At 37.1% G+C, this 20,133-nt stretch overlaps 1 protein-coding gene across 4 annotated transcripts in view; it reads left to right on the forward strand.

The window, feature by feature from the left end:
- Positions 1 to 20,133, forward strand: part of TP63 (tumor protein p63) — a 94,521-nt gene that overhangs the window by 63,898 nt on the left and 10,490 nt on the right. For 2 of the 4 annotated variants that reach the window (XM_005880759.2, XM_014528797.1), the window contains exons 4-8: positions 1,454 to 1,569; positions 2,761 to 2,870; positions 3,524 to 3,660; positions 5,511 to 5,593; positions 8,217 to 8,353. In XM_005880759.2, the coding sequence (XP_005880821.2) occupies positions 1,454 to 1,569; positions 2,761 to 2,870; positions 3,524 to 3,660; positions 5,511 to 5,593; positions 8,217 to 8,353 (583 nt within the window). Of the gene's footprint in view, positions 1 to 1,453; positions 1,570 to 2,760; positions 2,871 to 3,523; positions 3,661 to 5,510; positions 5,594 to 8,216; positions 8,354 to 14,407; positions 15,804 to 20,133 lie in introns of those variants that run through there. The other 2 variants (XM_014528799.1, XM_005880760.2) reach the window with 2 other exon arrangements.

Consider the following 20,133-nt stretch of genomic DNA (forward strand, 5'->3'; position numbering starts at 1 on the left):
TGTATTTAAAATGGAAAGATTGGTAGCTAGAATGTGTGAATGTAGAGAATATAAGGGATGGTACAGGAAAAGTGGTGGAGAAAGAAAAAGAGTGAATAGAAATTTTAGATAAGAAAATGAAGTTTAAGTCCTCTCACCTTAATACAATTAAGTTTTACACATTAATTTCTAGTCCTTTTCTACATGACCTCCTTTTTCATCCATACCTTTGCATCTTGCTTTTCACTTAACAATACACCACAAAGATTATTTCTTATAGCTAAGCCTTACTATAGTTTTTTATAACTGCCCTTGATCCATCAAGATGACTTAACTGTTTTTTCCCCCAATGTTTGACATAATAGTTGTTTTTACTTTTGCAATAATAGATGATGTTTCAGAGGGCATCTTGATTCACTTAACTTTTCACTGTTATTAAACACTAGAGGCCCCATGCACGAAATTTGTGCAAGAGTAGGCCTTCCTTCTCCTGGTTGCCTGCACCAGCTTCCCTCTGGCACCCGGGATCCGGGCTTCCTTCCAGTCGCTGGCAGGCATCCAGGACCCGGGTTTTCTTCGCAGCCCTGGCTTCGTCTGGAAGGACATCTGGAAGGTCATCTGGAAGGACTTCCAGAAGGATGTCTGGTCTAATTAGCATATTACACTTTTATTATTATTATAGATCAGTTTTTGTGGAACAATAATACATGGTCAAAGGTTAAGAACACCTTTATGATTCCCAATTCTTCAATCAGCTTCTTTCTTTTGGAGCCCTTGTCCAATATAATAATTTTGTGAAACTTTGCCTACACTCTTTAAAAAATTTGCTTTCCCTTTCTTATTCTCCAACCTTGGCTCTTTCAGCACAACAAAACCAGTAAGTTTCTCATCTTTATGACCAAGCAAGGTCTAAAATTGGAGACTTTATGATGGAGAAAAGAATAGTCAAAGGGAAAGTGATGTCCTTGCCATCTGTTGCCTTTTTAGTTTTTTTTTTTCTTTTCTGCTCAATTTTTGAATACTATTTCTCAAGCTTTTTTAAAAAATTAAATGTATTGGGGGACATTGGTTAATAGGAGAATATAGGTTTCGGGTGTGGATCTATATGTTGCATTTCACTGAGTGCTTATTTTTTAAATTAACTTCTATTTCCCATAAACTAGCAAAATCTTCTCTAGTCAGAGATGTATTCATAGAGTTCTCTAAAATCTTGAATTATTAACCTTAAGCACTGCAAACATAGGATTGTTCTCTTAAATACATTTGAGTCTTCCAGTCCTTCCTTTCACCATAAAGGTTGTGACACCTTCATGTGTTAGATATCTGGCAACAGGATCTTTTCCTTTTTTTTTTTAAGGATATGTATTTTCTCTATTAAACCCTTTATTTGGCAACCAATATCCTGTCTGTGTTGTTTCATTTTGTTTTCTTTGAGGGTGAAGAACTAACTATTTCGTCTTTCTCTGTTCTGCAGGACAGATTGCCCCTCCTAGTCATTTGATTCGAGTGGAAGGGAACAGCCACGCCCAATATGTAGAAGACCCCATCACAGGCAGACAGAGTGTGCTGGTACCTTATGAGCCACCCCAGGTAAAAAGATAAGGACTGGGCTGAGTTGGGAGCTGATTTACTTCAGTGATAGAAGGTGTTTTGCACACCTATTTATATCTTAGTCCTTGTTACCACATATGTAACCTGTTTAATCTCTTCTCTTCTTCGTTCTCTACACACTGCTCCTATACCTCCTTCAAAACTCATAAATTTGTACTAAATTAGCTTGATAACATGGCTCTGTGCCCATGTTTCCACCTTAATGGTTCATAATAATTGAATTTGCTTATTGGGTTAAAGCACGACCTTATCTTATCCAAAGAATTTAACTGGCAATTGAGGTGGTAGTGAATGTGCAGCAATACTGGATGCAAGGATTCTTACACTGCACATGGGGGACCCTAAGAGCCCTCTCTTAGCTGAAGGTGGAATGAATGGTGGCAGATTAGAAACGCAGAACCCTGGCAGAGGGAGGTGAGAGTGTTGGTTGCTGCTTGCTGTGTGAACCTTTAACTGTAATTCTTCCTCTCTGGACTTCAGCTGCCTCATCTATCAATGAGCACTTTGGACTAGATCCGTGGTCAGCAAACTGCGGCTCGCGAGCCACATGCGGCTCTTTGGCCCCTTGAGTGTGGCTCTTCCTAAGCCTTAGGAGTACCATAATTAAGTTAATAACAATGTACCTACCTATATAGTTTAAGTTTAAAAAATTTGGCTCTCAAAAGAAATTTCAATCGTTGTACTGTTGATATTTGTCTCTGTTGACTGAGTTTGCCGACCACTGGACTAGATGATTTAATGCTGAGGACCTTTTAAGCTCCAGAGTGTTATTTACGGGAATATTTTCTCAAATCTATGTTATTCTGTTTATCCACATAGGGAATATATCCCTGATCATAGTTGCTACTCTTGGTGATGTTTTCAGCTTTCCCTTTGCAGTGATATTCATATATGAGATGAACCCGTTTTAAATCAGGTGATATGTATCAGCTTGCAAATGAATTGGGTCAAAGATGATTATTTTTTAAGGACTATCTCCCCTCATGTAGTGTCCAATGTTGCAAACATTAGCTTTCAACTTACCAAGAGGCAAGACAATGGGTTTTATTCCTAGAAAAAAAAGCATCATCACCTCATCAGAAATGAAGTTGTTTAAATAGAGGGAAGAGCTGAGGAGCATGAACATTTGATCAAATTATTGTTAACAGACTCCTTTTCCCCTGTGTTTAGGTTGGCACTGAATTCACGACAGTCTTGTACAATTTCATGTGTAACAGCAGTTGTGTTGGAGGGATGAACCGCCGTCCAATTTTAATCATTGTTACTCTGGAAACCAGAGAGTAAGTGGCATATGCAGAATTGCCATCCTGCAGAAACCATGGGCAGAGGGCAAAGTGAAACTGTGTTTGCTTTATCATTACTAGTGCATGTACAGCAGAGCACCACCCTTGATTTTATCCTTTGTGCTTTAAATCCTTGCTGCAAATACTTACATAAAAGATCTAAGAAAGTGGAGACAAAGCAGGGTGGGTAAACACAGAGGGGAAGAAAGAGGGAAGGCATGCAAGTCGCTTCATACCTGAATTCTTGACATTTAGCTGGAATGGTCTCTGATTAGACAGTGTTTGTTTTCATGTGGCCCCTGAGGCATTTAACAATTTCTTTGAGTAAGTCTGGGCTGCCTCGGGGAATTTTATCCAGAGACATCCACGGGCTTAATTCAAGCTTCCTTCAAAATATGTAGCTAAATACAGCTGTTCAGCTAATGGCTTGGAGGTTCTTTGCAGAACAAATGGAATGTTATTTACTAATATCACTGGTGGCATGTAAGCACTTTTGTGTTCTGCCAAGTGCTTTGGGGTGCACCCTCCGAACAGCCATGACTGGCAGGTGGTGATAGTGGTGATGACCAGCAATGGAAATGGGAGAACTCTAGGGAACTTTTACAATTCTTTCACTTTGACCCTTTCCTTCTCTCTTCTCTAATTCCTAGTGGGCAAGTCCTGGGTCGACGTTGCTTTGAGGCCCGGATCTGTGCTTGCCCAGGGAGAGACAGGAAGGCTGATGAAGACAGCATCAGAAAGCAGCAGGTCTCGGACAGCACAAAGAACGGTGATGGTACGAAGCGCCGTAAGTAGCTGTAGTGGCCAAATGGAGGAGGGTTAAGTCCTATCCAGATAGAGGAGCTGGGGCATGATAGTTGAGAAGCAGTATAATAGGACCAAAGGTCTCCAGAGGCAAAAGTGACTGGAGGCCCCAGAGCCAGTGGATGGAGGTGTTCAAATGGACCCGAGGTGTGCACTCCAGCTTGACAAAAACAAATAGTCACTGTTAGGATTCCTTAGTCCAGCAATCCCCAAATGTGGCTCCCAGCCCAGTAACATCAGCATCATCAGGAAACTGGGGAGAAACACAAGTTTTTAGTTCCCAGACGTGCTGAATCGGGAACTCTGGGAGGGAGGCCCAGCAATCTGTGTTTTTAGTAAGAGTTGACTCTAATGCTCACTGAAGTTTGAGAATCTGTATTTTAGCCTATTGGTATCTTTCTGACTACCAATCTTTCTGTTACTGAGCATGAGGGCTGAAAATACATCTGCCAACCTCATGAGTCTATGATGACAGTGAGATTTCAGAACACACTTTGTAAAGCACCATCTGGAGAAGATACAGGTCTGGTTTTCACTGAGTCTTCAAATTGAGGCCTCCATCACCTTATCAGGAGTGAGGCTAATGATTCGGTTCAATTGTTTTATTAAGCAGAAAAATCTGTTTCATAAATGAAACCCACAATGAAAAATAGATGGAAGTAGAGGGGCTCTAGGTGAAAGGAACAGAAGCTGGGGGTGGTCTGGGGCCCCGTGCTCTACTCGCAGCCACCCCTGAGGTACACCCCACAGAGGCCTAGCCCTCCAGCTAACCAAAAGTGAAAACCACAGATCCACAGTGCCTCTAACTTGTGAGATTTGATTCTAGAAGGCATCTCACATGAGTCTGCTATCACACTACAAGTATTTTAAAGTATGCCACACTGTAAGTTATTTCATGTGACACTGTTTTAATTTTATTACTGATTAGTGTCCAGAAGAAATGGAAAGTACACTGTATTTTACAGGAGAATCATAGCATGTTATGACAGCTAGTCACCATCAACATCTAACTGTGCAGTATGATTTGCCCATCCTGCTAGGCTCTTCCTCTCTGATTATTCCTCAAAAGGATGGATATATATATATATTAAATTATATATAATTTTTTGAAATATATTAATATAATACAAATAGAATCCTATTTCCACCTTAATTTTTCTCTTCAGTCTGCCTGGTGGTCTAGTTCCTATATTCTTTCCTGAGCACCTCAATTGCCTACAAATTAATGAATATCAGTAAGAATGCATTATGTGAACTTTGGTAGAAGGATCATCTCTATATCCTGAATCCTGAATGTAGTTTTTAATTTTGGAAACCAGAGGGATTCATGAGCTTAATTCACTCATTTTACTGAAGAGAAAACTGAGGTCCTGGAAAATGAGAGCGCTCGTCGGAAGTTATGTGATTTATGTATGAACATGGGAGGGATGAGCGCACAGGCTGAAGACATTGGCAAGACAACCTCTACAGCATGCATTTACCACCTTGGAAATCAATGACCTGAAAAGTAAAACACAAAAGCAATTTATCTTCCTTTCTTTAACAGCTATTCAGACACAGACCAGTAAGACAGGGACTCCTGCAGCATGACTTAAGCCACAGGCCATTTCCCAGCTTCCCAAAACCCTGCCTTTCACTTGTTCTGCCTCACTTACCCCCGCCTCATTATTATTAGGTTTGCACTTAATGTAAAAGCAATCATCACAATTAAGTGGATGCTTAGAACTAGAAACTCTAATCTCACACGTGTTGCTGGTGCTATTGTCTGTTTAGTAAATGTATTATTGCTTCAGAAATGTTCCCAGGATGAAGCTTGCATTTCTTTTTCACCAGCTTTTCGTCAGAACACACATGGCATCCAGATGACATCCATCAAGAAACGAAGATCCCCTGATGATGAACTGTTATACCTACCAGTGAGTCTAGTCTCCCTTGGGTATTCATGATTACTTCATTTTCACCTTCTTTGAATATGCTTTTGCATAATGTGCAGATATTCTGATTATCTGTCACAATGAGAAAGGGGTAATGGGAACAAGTGAGATAAAACAAAGAAATTATATATATATCAGGAAATAATCCCTTCTGTCCATAGTTTTGGAATATATTCTGTGGGCTCCTCTACTTACTACTCACCCAGTCAAAGCTACACTCCTAATAAAATTTTTCTTACCAAAATATTTAAAATCAATTTGTACTTCATTATTTAAGAATTAGAGGCCCAATGCACGAAATTCTTGCAAGAGTAGGCCTTCCTTCCCCTGACTGCCAGCACTGGCTTCCCTCTGGCACCCTGGACCTGGGCTGGCTTCCCTCCACCCCCGCACCAGCACCCAGGACTTGGACTTCATTCCAGCCGCTGCAGGCACCCAGGACCTGGGCTTCCCTCCAGCCCCGACTTCATCCAAAAGACGTCCAGAATGATGTCCGGAAGGACTTCCACTCTAATTAGTATATTACCCTTTAATTAATATAGATGACAAGATTATCCTAACAACATGACAACCAATTTAGCACTAAAATTTCATCAGAAGGAGTTCACAAAATCTATCATGCAGCATTCATAGAGAAATGACTGTGATTTCTTTTTTAAAAAAAATGTATTTTATTGATTTTTTACAGAGAGGAAGGGAGAGGGATAGAGAGTTAGAAACATCAATGAGAGAGAAACATCTACCAGCTGCCTCCTGCACACCTCCTACTGGGGATGTGCCCGCAACCAAGGTACATGCCCTTGACCAGAACCGAACCTGGGACCTTTCAGTCCGCAGGCTGACGTTCTATACACTGAGCCAAACCGGTTTGGCAACTGTGATTTCTTTTAGGGAGTACTAAAAGAAAGCCAAGCAAGACGGAATTCTCAGTTATCTGTGAATGGCCAGAAGACTCAGCCCAATCACCGTCTTAAGAGCACTGTTCATTCCTACAAGTAACCATTAGTCCTCTCAACATGCCTAAGGTGCCCTGTTTAGTCTATGGTTGCCTTTTGTTGAAATCTTATTCCCTTAGGTCTTTGCCAGCTAGACTGGCAGCAAAGTTTTGGTAACTAGTATAGCCCTTGATGCCATCTAAAGTGACATGAAACAAAGGTAAACAAGGCCAGGTTTGACTGGGAGCTGCCACCCTGGGTTGGAAGCTAAAGCAACTCAACAGGTTTGGGTGTGCCATACCTGTTCCCTACCTTCTTTGGGTCCTGACCATCAGGGAAATAGTCTTCTTTCTGGTAGCACAATCAGACAGTGAGTTAGCTAAGATTCTGTGTCATGTTTCTCAGGATACATATACAATCTGACCTGTGAACTTTAAGTTAAACATTATCCTGATATACTAAATATAGTCATCTCTCCCCTCAACTGAGGATACCAAAATCCACAGATTCTCAACTCTCTTACGTAAAACGGCAATGCATAGCTAGCGTCTTCCTTCCACATCCAGGTTTTCCCAACCACAGGTCAAAAATACTACTTTCCGTTAGCAGTGGTTCTCAACCTTCCTAATGCCGCGACCCTTTAATACAGTTCCTCATGTTGTGGTGACCCCCAATTTCATTGTTACAAATTGAACATAATTAAAGCATAGTGATTAATCACAAAACAATACGTAATTATATATGTGTTTCCCGATGGTCTTAGGCGACCCCTGTGAAAGGGTCGTTCGACCCCCAAAGGAGTTGCGACCCACAGGTTGAGAACCGCTGCATTAGAGGTTGGTTGAATCCATGGATATGAAACCCAGGAATATAGAGGGCTAACTGTATATTTATTGAAAAAATAATCTGTGTATAAGTAGATGACTCACACAGTTCAAACCCATGTGGTTCAACAGAGAACTGTAAACCAAAAAAACCTAGTATGTTTTTAGATGCTGACATAGGAATCACTTGAAAAGCTCTTTTTAAATGAAATTTCAGTTGTGAAGGAACCATTGCTCACAGGAGAAATACAGGGTCAGGTTTCTGTGAAACTCTGGTCACAGCACTTTTAGCAACTGATCAATATGTAACCCTGTTTTTTGCATGTTTCTGTTTAATGATACCTTATTTAATATATATTGTTGACTCATTAACATTGAATTTCAAGCCAATATCACTATAATCATGCTGAAACAAAACTTATCTAACCTGTATTTTCACATCACAGCCTTCTTATACTCGAAACACTAGACAGCACTTTAGTACTATACTCAGCAAATTCACCACCAAAACAGCAAATTCAAAAAAAAAAAAAATGTGGGGAAAAAAATGTGGCACTAAATAGACCCCAGAAAGGATAGTTGTTCACAGCATGAGCACTGAAACCAAGAGTCAGAGCCTTGCCTGTTCAAACTCAGCTGGAACATGCATGGGCACTTAAAGTTTTTTGTCACTCTGCTCATGGTTGCAATTAACTGCTAAGTGCTGAGGAATATTGATTTTCATGTTATAAATGCTTGCAAGTAGGAGAAATAATCAACACAGACTCCATGAAAAATGGGGATTGACAGTCCCGGTGGTTCTAGAGTTCTTCATTTTTCCTTTTCTCCTTCTTCCTGTTCACCTAGGTGAGGGGCCGTGAGACATACGAAATGCTGCTGAAAATCAAGGAATCCCTGGAACTCATGCAGTACCTTCCCCAGCACACGATTGAAACATACAGGCAGCAGCAGCAGCAGCAGCACCAGCATTTACTTCAAAAACAGTGAGTGTGTCCATGTGTCATTTTAGAAGGCATTAATGAGAGTGACTATCACATTAACATGATCAGTGGGTGATGCAGAAGATGAGGTTTTGAGACAGCAGGACATGATAGGATTCAATGAGATAGTGTGGGGTACTAATTTCAGCAATTTTCTATGCTTCTTATCATAACCTTCCCTTTGAGAAGTTCCACCTATATTCTGAAATTGAATTCAAATTATTTCAATTGAATTACAAAGAAACTCATACTAACAGAGTTAGTACTCTTCTCTCTATCCCTATCCAAACACATCTGTCAGTATAAGAATTTTGACTATGCACAATATTTGAGCAATAATGTGTATATTTAAAAACATGTAATCTTCCTGCACCCCAGTGAGTTATCTTGTACCTCACCTAGCATGCACACAACCCACATTTGGGAAAACCATCATAGAGTAGGTGTAGCACATAGGTTTTACCGTAAGTGGCTTCCTTGAGTGCTGTGTTGGGAAGAGTTCTGAAACCCAGTGCATGTTCCTTGGGAAAATGTCTACATGCAGAAGAACAAAGTCACATCATATTGCCATGTTTTAGCATCCCTGTTCTAGGTTACCTTCCAGCAATATATTATTGCATAAATTGGGCCAGATTTTGGATCCATATATACATACATATACATACATATATATACATATATATGTGTGTGTGTATATATATATATAAATTTTTACCTTGACTCTTGGATCTTTGATGATGATAATTGTTTTATGACTAACAAGAATAGAACAGCTCTTATAAAAGGAAGGGAAGTTGGTGAATCAGGACTTTGCTTATACTTAGCCTTCTGTGGTTAAAAATAATTACTTGTTAGCTTAATTAAGATACTGTGTCTGTACTGGAAGTATTGTCAGAGTCTCTATAGATATATATGTAAAATATATACATTTTGGCCCATTTGAGTAATTCAAACATTTGACTCTTACTCTTCAGGCAAAAATAAATGAAGCCAAAATAATCTTGCCAAAGGCAAATATTATCTTCTGCAGTAGAAATGTACATGAACAATATATAATATTTTTTTCTGATATATTATTAGCTAACCATAGAGAGATAGCTATGGAAAGTAGAAGCAGAAGGGTTTGTTATTCTTTTTAATCAACATAATTGCAGTTGATGATGTTGGACTGCTTCTCTCATAGTCAGGAGGCATTCTCTAAGCCTTGTTGGCTGTGGAGCTTGGGGTTGGCAGTGGAAGAATAGAAAGATGTGCTCTTTCTTTAAAGGAATTTAGGCTCTGGAATGTTTAAGAAACTTTTTGCCTGGAAGGAGCTCACCATTTACTTGTAGTTTGAGAGTTTTGCAAATCATAATTCCAAGGTTTTAAATAAGGCTGAGTGGAAAGGCTAATCACGGGGTTTCTTGGGGACACAGAGTATTCCAAAGGAGAATTAGAACACAAAGTTGCAGACAAAATTCCCATCACCAATCCAATAGATTCTTTAGGATATATGTTAATATATGCAATTTCTTATAAAATCATTCAACAGGGATGAAAGAAACAGACCTGTAACATCCTTTACAAATCTAGAGGGAATAAGAGCCTTCCCCATGTCATATCATGGTATTAAGAAACTCTCCCAAATCACCTCCAGTTCACTCTGGACATGTTTAGCTCAGTGAAAATAACTGCAGAATGACACAGTAGCATATCATGCTGACCTAGTTGCTCTATGATTCTCTTTTTGGTCTTTTCTCTAGTTAACAGGAAGAGAATTGTCAGGCCAAATTGATACCTATTAAATGGTGTGGTTGAAGAGATCTGACCATCTAGTTCAGAGTTGGCAATTTGTTTTCCTATAATGCACCAATAGTAAATACCGTAGCCTCTCTGGTCTATATGGTCTTCTGCAGCTACCCAGTTCTGTCCTTGTAGTATAGACGCCACAGCAGCCAATATGGAAACAAGTGAGAGTCTGTTACAACAAAACTTTCCTTTAGGGCCATGAAACTTGAAATTCATGTAATTTTCACATCATTAAATATTCTTCTTCTTTGAATTTTTCCACCTTTTAAAAATGTAAAAAACATTCTTTGCTCATGGGCCAGATTTGGCCCATTCACTGTGTTTTGCAGGCCTTGTTCTAAATGAGTGCCTCTTCCTTCTTGAGGCTCAGATGTTTTAATAGGAATATTTTGAAGCTAATATGTGTATTCTGAAGTAGAGAGGTATTAAAAGGTTTTAGGAAATTTTAAAGTGACTTTTAAGGTAACATTTCAATATCTAACAAAATGGCAGCCTTTATCAGAGATTTCTTTTGTCCCAGAAGGTTAGGCACACCCATCCAGACTCAAAATAATGCAACCCCATTATCAGCTAAGACTGGAATAGTTGACTTGATTCATGTAGCAAACTATCAGCGAAGATCTGTTGCATGAAAGCATTAAGAATGGACATGGGAAAGATGGGGTTTCTGCCTTCCCATAGCTTTACAATTTATGATAAATTCATAACCAGAACACCTTTTGAATTTTAAGAAAGCTCTGGATATTTATTCTCAGCATCATGTAAATCAGAACAATTTTAAACAGCTTCTCTAGATCATACAATAAGGGGAATTGTTTGGTATAATAGTTTTAGAGACTTAATAAGCCAGGGGGATCTACCTCATTCAGTCGAGGACAGGTGCTATGTGTGTTTGTATATGAGAATACATTGTCTGGTGTCCTCCATATGATCAGTTATCCAGTGCTTATTGTCTGACTGGCAGGCATTGGTCTAAAGGGAAATTATTTTCCAATTCCTACTTCATAAAACAATCTATTTCATCAAAGAAAAAAGGCATCTTAAAATTGTATTATTTTAAAAGCCCAAAAGATTCTAGAGACACATAGTGACTTTTTTGCATGTGTGGCCACAGATACATAGTGAGAACAAGTAGACTCATAATTACCTGGGGTGTCCATTTACAGTATCATTGCATGTATTTGAGTTATTATTTCTCAGTTTTGTAAGAGCTATAACTTGTGCATGAAAATATAACAGACTGCAAAATTAAATCTTTGCAAAATATAGACATTTGGTCTAATTTTTCCTTAGTTACATTATACAGCATATATATAATATATATATGAGTTTCTACAGAATGAACTCATTTTAATACAAATATGTATTAAATATGAGGAGCACTTATTATTTTCTTTTCCTTTATGATCACTTGATGATTGTAGCTCATTATATATATATATATATATAGCTTTCCAATGATTGATATGCATCTATATAAATTCTCCAGTTGCTGTACTCTTCGGCTGAGTTTTTTCAGCTCTTTTATTTTCATGCAAATCTCCCAGAAAGAGCATGAATAACTAGACAAAGAAAAATGGAAATCTAGTTCTCTGGTAATCATTTGAAAATAACAAATCAGCTTGGAAATGCCTTCAATAGCCTGTGATTTTCTTTCCAAAAACATAGTACCAACTTTATCCTGGTAAGGAATCAATTTTGTGCTTTTCTTTATAGTAGAGAAAAAATTAGTGGGAAGGAAATACACCTTCTATAAGGTGGCAATAACATATTTTAAATTTAATTACTTCTATTAGATGCTCACTATGTGTTTTCTCTCTGCTTGATTTTCATTTGTGCATGGTTTCCCTTTTTCAAAAATTGCTTCCCAATTACCTTCATGATCATAGGCTTTATGAAGGATAAATTTACACTGAGTTTTTGTGAATCAAATTGTTACAGGTATAAGTAGATTTTTACCATTTATAAATAAATATTATTTTGGTTGATTTGCTCACATTGAAATAAACATGGGTTTATGTTTATAGATGCCAGAATCTAGTGGGAAGACAAATTGGACCCATTTTTGAACTAGACGCCTTGCCTTTATATTTTCAAAGGAGATTAACTCTTGAGTTTGCTCTACAGAAACCACTTAAGACATTTATAGCAATCTTTTTGTGTGTATATTTTAGACCAATACTATTTTTTTCCCATAGTTTTTTCTCCTTGGCTTCCATTCTGATATCAGACAAACATCACTGTTAAAATTTTACTTAGCCTAACTCTTTATTTCCCAGGGCAAATTATTTTTGAGTTTCTGCAGAATGAACTCATTTTAATACAAATATGTATTAAATATAAGGAGCACTTAGTATTTTCTTTTCTTTTATGATCACTTTATGATTGTAGCTCATTAGATACAGGTCAGAGAATATTAGAGCAGAGCATGATCTTCAAGACCATACTTCTAATACTTCTAATACCTTCATATCACAGCTTGGGAAACTGAGGCCCAATGAACTATACCTGTGATTTTATGGCCAGATCATAATAAAGTTAAGATGAGAACCATATTTGGAAGATACAGCTTTCTGCAATGTTCTAGTCTGCTTCATTAGTTAAGAAAGTTGTAATAAAAAGACAAAAGCAAGCATCTATTTCCATTTTTCTGTCTCTGTATCAGTCAGTTGGATCTTATCCTTGTGGTTTCAGTTTAAAATCCTATCACTTAGAGCTCATTTGGCTCTGATTTTCTTTAATAATGTTTCTCAGATTCACATACCTGAGGATGAAGCAAGCAATATTTTCAGGATCATCAATGTAGGAGAGAGTAGAGGATACAAATCTCAATGCTAAATGTGATAAATATCATATTTCTACGTTTGATTTAGAAATCATCCAAATTTCCAGAATATTTGTTTGAAAATGCCAGTTTTTAGATTAAAAAAAAGATGAATATAGGTAATTCCATGTGTTTCAACCTTGTAGGTCATAGAACTGCACATGTTTTTTATAGTTAACACAGTTTTCCTTTTTGAACTTTGCCACTATGTTAGGAAGTTGTGAGAGCAGAGATTCATTAGCTCTGAATTGGTAATGAAGAAAAACACCTCAGATTAATTAAATTCAGATCTATTAGATCACTTTTCTAAGCTCCCACATCTCACCGCAGAAATGATCTCAATTCTAGGTCTCAAAGTCTGAACCACTGTCGTCCACTCACTCTTATCATAGCTAAAACATGATTTCTGCATGTTGTCTCATTTAGGCCTTGCTCCATGGGAAGCCCCAAATGTAAGGTACAGGCAAGTAGTCAAAGCTATACTTCTTTAGTTGGCAGTAAATTACTTCCTTACTCATTGGTGTTCTGGAATAGTTTTCAAGATGATCACCGTTCTTGCTGGTGAGATGGCTTTACCGAATCCTAGACCTAACCAAGTAAAAATGCCTTTATTCCTTTGCAAGGAGTAACCAAATATGACTTAAAAGCCAATTGGGAAACAATTTCCAAACAGTCCATGGATTGCACAATTTTTAGCAAAATAAAGGGATTTGTTCCTGGCATCTTTATGGCATAATTGATTTCTTAATTATGCAAAAGTTGCTTTCATGTATTTGATATGTGCATTAATAGGCCAAGTTTGTGACTGGAGGATTAAGATATTTATCCATCTCAATCTGGGCACATACAAATAAATGCTCATTAAGAGTCCTTTACAAATGCATGATGACGCAGCCCCCAGACTGATAAGATCATATTTCTTCATACTTCATAGTTAGGCTAGATGGTAACAGTAATGAGGTATCTTAATTGGGTAGATGACATTTTTCAAAAGATTATTTTTTGTCTATGAATCCCCTTTTTTAATTAATCAAGTCCAATATGCCAAGCACTGTGCTAAGCACCTTGACCTCCCTGATCTCAATAGTTCTCACCTGAATCACTTGTGGAGTTTGTTAAATATATATATATATATGCCTGGGTCCAGCCTGGTCTCAGAAGGGATCCAGGAAAATGCAATTAAAAAAAAATGTTATAGGTGATTTAGATCCTTCTGGTTAATTACCACCACATTATCTAATTTCTTCTTCATAAAAATCTTGAGAAATCATCTCTGAGTAATTTTAAAAGTGAGTAAAGAGGAAGGTGAAAAAGAGCTTTACAGGCATTCTGTTCTATCTATACTATGATCATGAACGTAGGAGGATGTGTTTCTGTATTCAGTTGATTTGAATATATGAAGTCCTAAGCTTTCATCTTTTGTTTTCTCTGGTTCCTCTCTGCAGTCTCCTTTCAGCCTGCTTCAGAAATGAGCTTGTGGAGCCCCGGAAAGAAACTCCAAAACAATCTGACGTCTTCTTTAGACATTCCAACCCCCCAAACCGATCAGTGTACCCTTAGAGCCTCTTCTTTGTATTTTGAGTGTGTGTGTTTGTTGTGTTTCTGTGTGTGTTTGTGTGTGTATCCAGCCCTTGTAAGCAGGACTTGGAGACACTGGCTCAGAGACACAACTGCTCAAAGGCACACAGCCACTAGTGAGAAAATCTTTGAAGGGACTCAAAACTTTCCAAGAAAGGACATTTTCTGCAGATTCTGTATCCTTAGACCTAGCGTTGATCAGTCAGGAACACATGTGTTTGTGAGCTTTTGTGTTGTTTCTTGGGAGGGAGGAGCTCAGGTTGGGAAAGGGCATTAAGATGTTTATTGAACCCTTTTCTGTTACCTTCTGTTGTGTTTCTAAAACTCATAAAGAAGCTTTTGAGCAGGTCTCAAACTTAAGATGTCTTTTTAAGAAAAGGAGAAAAACGTTGTTATTGTCTGTGCATAAGCAACTTGTACGTGATTGAGAGACTCCTTCACGCCTTTTTAATGCTGGTCATGCAGTAATATTGCAAATAGTAAACTAAGATGTAAAGTGTACTGCTGGGCAGTGAGGTGAGAATTACCATAAGTAGCCAGTGTGGGGAATGTTCTTTCATTCTTTTTGAGAACTTGCATTATTAGTATCCTCCCCTCATATGTAGGTGGAAGTTCATTAATGCTGTGTCAAATCCCACCCTTCCTATCATATGTCAGTACCTATGATAGTCTTCCTTACTCATGGGAACCCTGGAGGCTTAGCCCCACAAAACTGTTGTTTAGACACAAGGCAGGTAAACCGATTCTGTTATTTTAAGAGGAGGGTCAAACTGTCCCAGTAATATTGTTCTAGGCAATTATATATCATTCTTTAATGCCCAAAATGGAGTTCAAAGTGCTCTCACCAAAACTATGATTACTATGTTTGATTGGCATTCCTATCCCTCTACCCTACTATAACATTACCCATAGTGCTGACACTGCTCAAACTCCATTGTCCAGGAGCCTTATGTTTTGTTTATGTGATGTTTAAGCAGATGTATTTGAAACCAACACTCTTGGCCTAAAAATTAAAGGTAGAGCTGATGGCTTCCTTTTTTTTTTTTTTGGTTCAAAGAGTTTAGAGAATCTATTTCTCTCCAGTTTAAAAAAATTTTTAAAAATAATATTAAGACTTTAGGAAGCTTCATTCTTCCTCATCTCCCCACACCAGATCACCAACTCTTACTTCTGTGTCACCACAAAAGAGATTTCTTGTTATTGAGGCTGTTGCTTTATGGATGTGTGATTTTAATTTTCAATAAACTTTTGCATCTTGGTTTACCTTGCAGTTTCTTTTTTCTTTTCTGTCTCTCTTGCTTTTTAAGAAATTCCTTATAAATACTAGAATATTTTTTATTTAAGTGCTTGAATTACTACCATGTGTAAGTCTAAAGAAAAAGAATAATAAAAGAGTTACTTTGGTTCTGCTTACACTGTCAATATTTCCTGTTTTTATTTAAGATATTCTATATCAAGATTATCAATCCTAAAAACAAATTTCAATACCAACACTAGCTTGAAGATATACCTTAGCACTGCATTAATTTCATCATAAAGAATCATGCACTACAAGTATCATTTTTTCACATCTCTGAACAAGCCTCGAGTTACATATTAAGTTGCTAAATTTACTAAAAGCAATTTAAGTCAAATCCAAAATTAGTAAATATTTTTACTTCTGTGACAGAGGCATTAGTAAATATTCATTCAGAACTTTTAGTTGAAGCTATTGTCTGATGCTTTTTTTAAAGAAATAACAATGTGTTCCTTCCCATCTTTGAATCTTAATTTTAAAAGCTTCAAAAACAATTGTTCTAAATAAAAATAATTAATTTAGTAATTAAAAAATACATGAGAAAAAACATTTATGTTTGAGATACAAGTATATTAGTAAAATCCGATGATCTTGTTACATCTGTAAAGTGTTTTTAATCTAATAATTTTGATTTACAAATTCCATCAAGGATTAATTAATATGTTTAGTTCTTTAACATTTATTTTTTCTTTTGAAGCCTTTTTCTTTCACTCTATTTTTATGTAAGTTTTTGATGTGTTTATAGTTACCTGTATAAATGCATATATTTGAACTGATGGAAAATATTTTACAATTATAGTTGATCTGTCTAGAGATTAAACACTACCCTTTGTATTTAGAAGATTACCTAGCTAGAGAGAAAGGTTACAAGCAGAGCAGTACTGGGAAAAATTTAGAGGAGAAACAATTATTTTCTGATGGTTCATGTCTTCACTTTCTATGACCTTCCTCCTACAGGGATATTTTTCTCTACTTCTCAATACACCTACCCCCTCTCAGATTTGTACTCCAGAAATAGGTTTGGTGAAATAGGTTTATTCTGAGACATCACCAGATTATACTAACAAGTTGATTTTTAATTGTCAATGGAAGATTTGAGGCAAAATCTTTTGGTGGAATTCTAGGCATCTCTAGCAAGGTGGTGAAGATGACGAACTTGTGCCTTCCAAAGAATTCTGACTCTCCAGGAAACGTTCTTTCTAATCCTGGATGATCTAAATGTCACTCTGAGATACTGAATTTTACTAACAATGTTTACAGAAGCCCAAGTTGTTAGAATTAAGAATTGGGACTTGACTTTACCAGGATTTCTCCACAAAACTAGAAATATAGAAATACATGAAACATGCATTCTTATATTGCTGTTATATTGGATCCCTAGAAAAATCTAGTATGCCTCTGGAGAAAACAGCCTAGGCTTACACCTTGTTATTTTTCTGGAAAGAGCTATGTTCTTACTTTTTTGGGTTTTTTGTTTTGTTTTGTTTTTTTGCTTTGTTTTGTTTTGATTTCGTGTTGGGGAGGGGTAAGAAAACCATAATGCCACAGGTCCTGTTATCCTTCAATACTTCTTTTTTAATCTCTTCAGATTCACGTCAATCTTTGGAATTGTCTACTCAAGGGTTGTGTCATTATATTTGTAAAGAAAAAAATTTTTAAAAAGTTTGTTCTTCAAGGGCTTTAAAATCACCACAAATTTATTCAGACTTATTTGCCTTCCACAGCACATAGAGACAATCAGAATATTATTTTTATGTCAGAAATTGCAAACTTAATATTAAACAGATTACTCTGACCTTTTGCTTTGTGGATTTAATACTCACTTCTACATTAAGAGAGAGGTATTCAGAATGTCTGACCTTTTCAGACTCCCTTGCTTCCATTAATCCACTCACCCTAATTTCTAGATTTGCTCAATTAAGAATCCTTTCACTTACTCCTATTAAATCTTAAACATATACATCTTTATCTCCTTAACCAAACACTAGAATATTAAACATTTGGAGCTTGAGGGGAAGAGTAAAGGTAAACAATGTATCTTGAGCACCTACAAATTATGGTACAATGTCCAGGGCTCATATATAATGTAATCTCCACAGCAACTCTTCTAAAATGAGTATAATAGCTTTTCTACAGATTAAGAAAATGAGACTCAACAGACTTGTAAAATAAAGTCAATTAATTTGTGTCAGATCTAGAAGGTGATGTTCACTTATGGTTTCTGACCAACCTTCCTCATAAATAGTTTAGGCAGTTTATAACAAATGAATTAATAAAATGGTCAAAAACAAAGACCACAAAGGGAAAAGAGAATTGTAATAGGATTTGGAAGAAGCCATTTACTGTAACTGAGGTTCAGGGAAAATGCAAAGTTTTTAAATATATTTTAATTTTCCTAATGGTGGACATTAATGTTCAAGTATTGCTTCCATTAGCTCTTATTGTACATTTGACTGGTTTGAGGGAATGGGAGATATAACTACAGGTCTTTTTAGGTCACACAGGACCAACATGCCTGTGGAGTCTAGCAAACAGGCATGTTGGGTAATTGGTAGTGGGCAAAGCTAGAAGAAGCACCTGGAAAAACATCTCTTGGCCACTTTGCCTATGCTTTCCTGCACTTGGATATAGACTTACAGATGTTCCGAAGTATCTCCAAATGTGCTGACTCTTACACCAGGTGGAGTCAATTTGATGGTAGCTGGGGGTGGGGGTGAGGGGCGTCCTTTACTACATCTCTTGCTCCCTGTGCTATCTCAGTTTCCCACATTTCTCTTATGACTTCACCAATTTCTTGATCTGTAACTTATTTCACACCACTATCTTATTTCTGGGAAGGTGTCACAGAATGAAAACAAACAAACAAACAAATAAAAAGCTCTTGGACTAGGAGCCAGGAGATCTCTCTACTCATCATTTGACAATTTAAAACTAGGCACATTTTTTCTTAGAGATTTATATTTATCCATTCCTACCCTGCCCATTCCTACCCTCCCATACCATGTCCTCCTCTACAGAGAAAATTTCAGAAAATGGGTAAAGGAGAGCTTGGTAACCTGAGGTATCTTACAATTGGAAGAGCTTATTATATAAACACCTATTTATACAACATGGATCTATCTATGTTCTTAAGAAGGGCTATAGGGAAAAATCAATGTTCGCCTACCTTAAAGGCAGTGATGGTAATGTGGAGCTGAATTGTTAATTGTATAATTGTCATTCATATATATGCAAATGTGTATATAGCATATTGTTTGAATTCCCCTAGCTGTGGCTCCTCAGTGCTATGGAATGGAGCCATTCCTGTTTTGTGTAATTATGGAGAGCAGTGTGGCAGCTTCAAAGACCAAGTGTCCTACTGTAGCACTCCAGTACTAGAACCACTTTTTATTATGTTTTCAAACATTATTATACCATGTTTATTTGAAAACTGGGTTTATTTATAGAACCTTCAAAATTTGTATTTATATATGGTTGTGTGTATGTATACACATATACCTATACATGTATATATTCAAATAAAACTGAAAGAAACATGCTTTCTCTTTCCTCTAATATCAGTATGGCTACAGCAGGGAAGAGACAAACAGGAACACAATAATACATTTTGTTGAAAAGTCTGAAAGGGGAGCTTTTCCCATCAAAGTTTAGAAACATGCTCAAAGTCAAATCTTCATCCTATAATCCAATAATTACTCACTGTTGATACCACATGGTCTATAAAGTTCTTCATCTTATCTTTTCCAGTTCTCACTATAGCCCTACAAGGTAAGTTGGATTATTATCACCATATATCCACTATTCCATGAGCTTCTCAAAGATGCAACCACCTCTTACTAGTTCTCCTACCTCTAACATCTAATTCCTGTAGTAAGTGTATATGTATTTCATTTTTATTGTTTTCCTGTGAGGAAACAAAAGCAGGGATGCTTAGAGGCTTGCATAGGAACCTAGAGCTTCCTAATATATGCTGGAAGAAGACTTAAACTTTCATTTTTTTAACTTCGTATCCTACCCTGATTCTAGTAGACATCACTAGTTCTATATTCAAAGGAAAAGTCAGGAATGCTAGTTGTGTTAGTAATATCAAATGTAGTATATTACAATATGGCAAACCAAGTCTAGTAAATTTCCCAGTTGAAGTTATGCTGAATGGAAAACTTTTTTTTTCTTTGTCTCCCAGGAGACTTATGGAAAGTCAGTAAAATATTTGTTTGGCCTCCAGGGTTATCCTGCATACAGAGGCTATAGGCATTCCAAATGGTTATTTTATGGTCCGTGAACATCTAGGCTGAC

The sequence above is a fragment of the Myotis brandtii genome, unplaced genomic scaffold (assembly GCF_000412655.1).
Source record: "Myotis brandtii unplaced genomic scaffold, ASM41265v1 scaffold652, whole genome shotgun sequence".
NCBI lineage: Eukaryota > Metazoa > Chordata > Mammalia > Chiroptera > Vespertilionidae > Myotis > Myotis brandtii.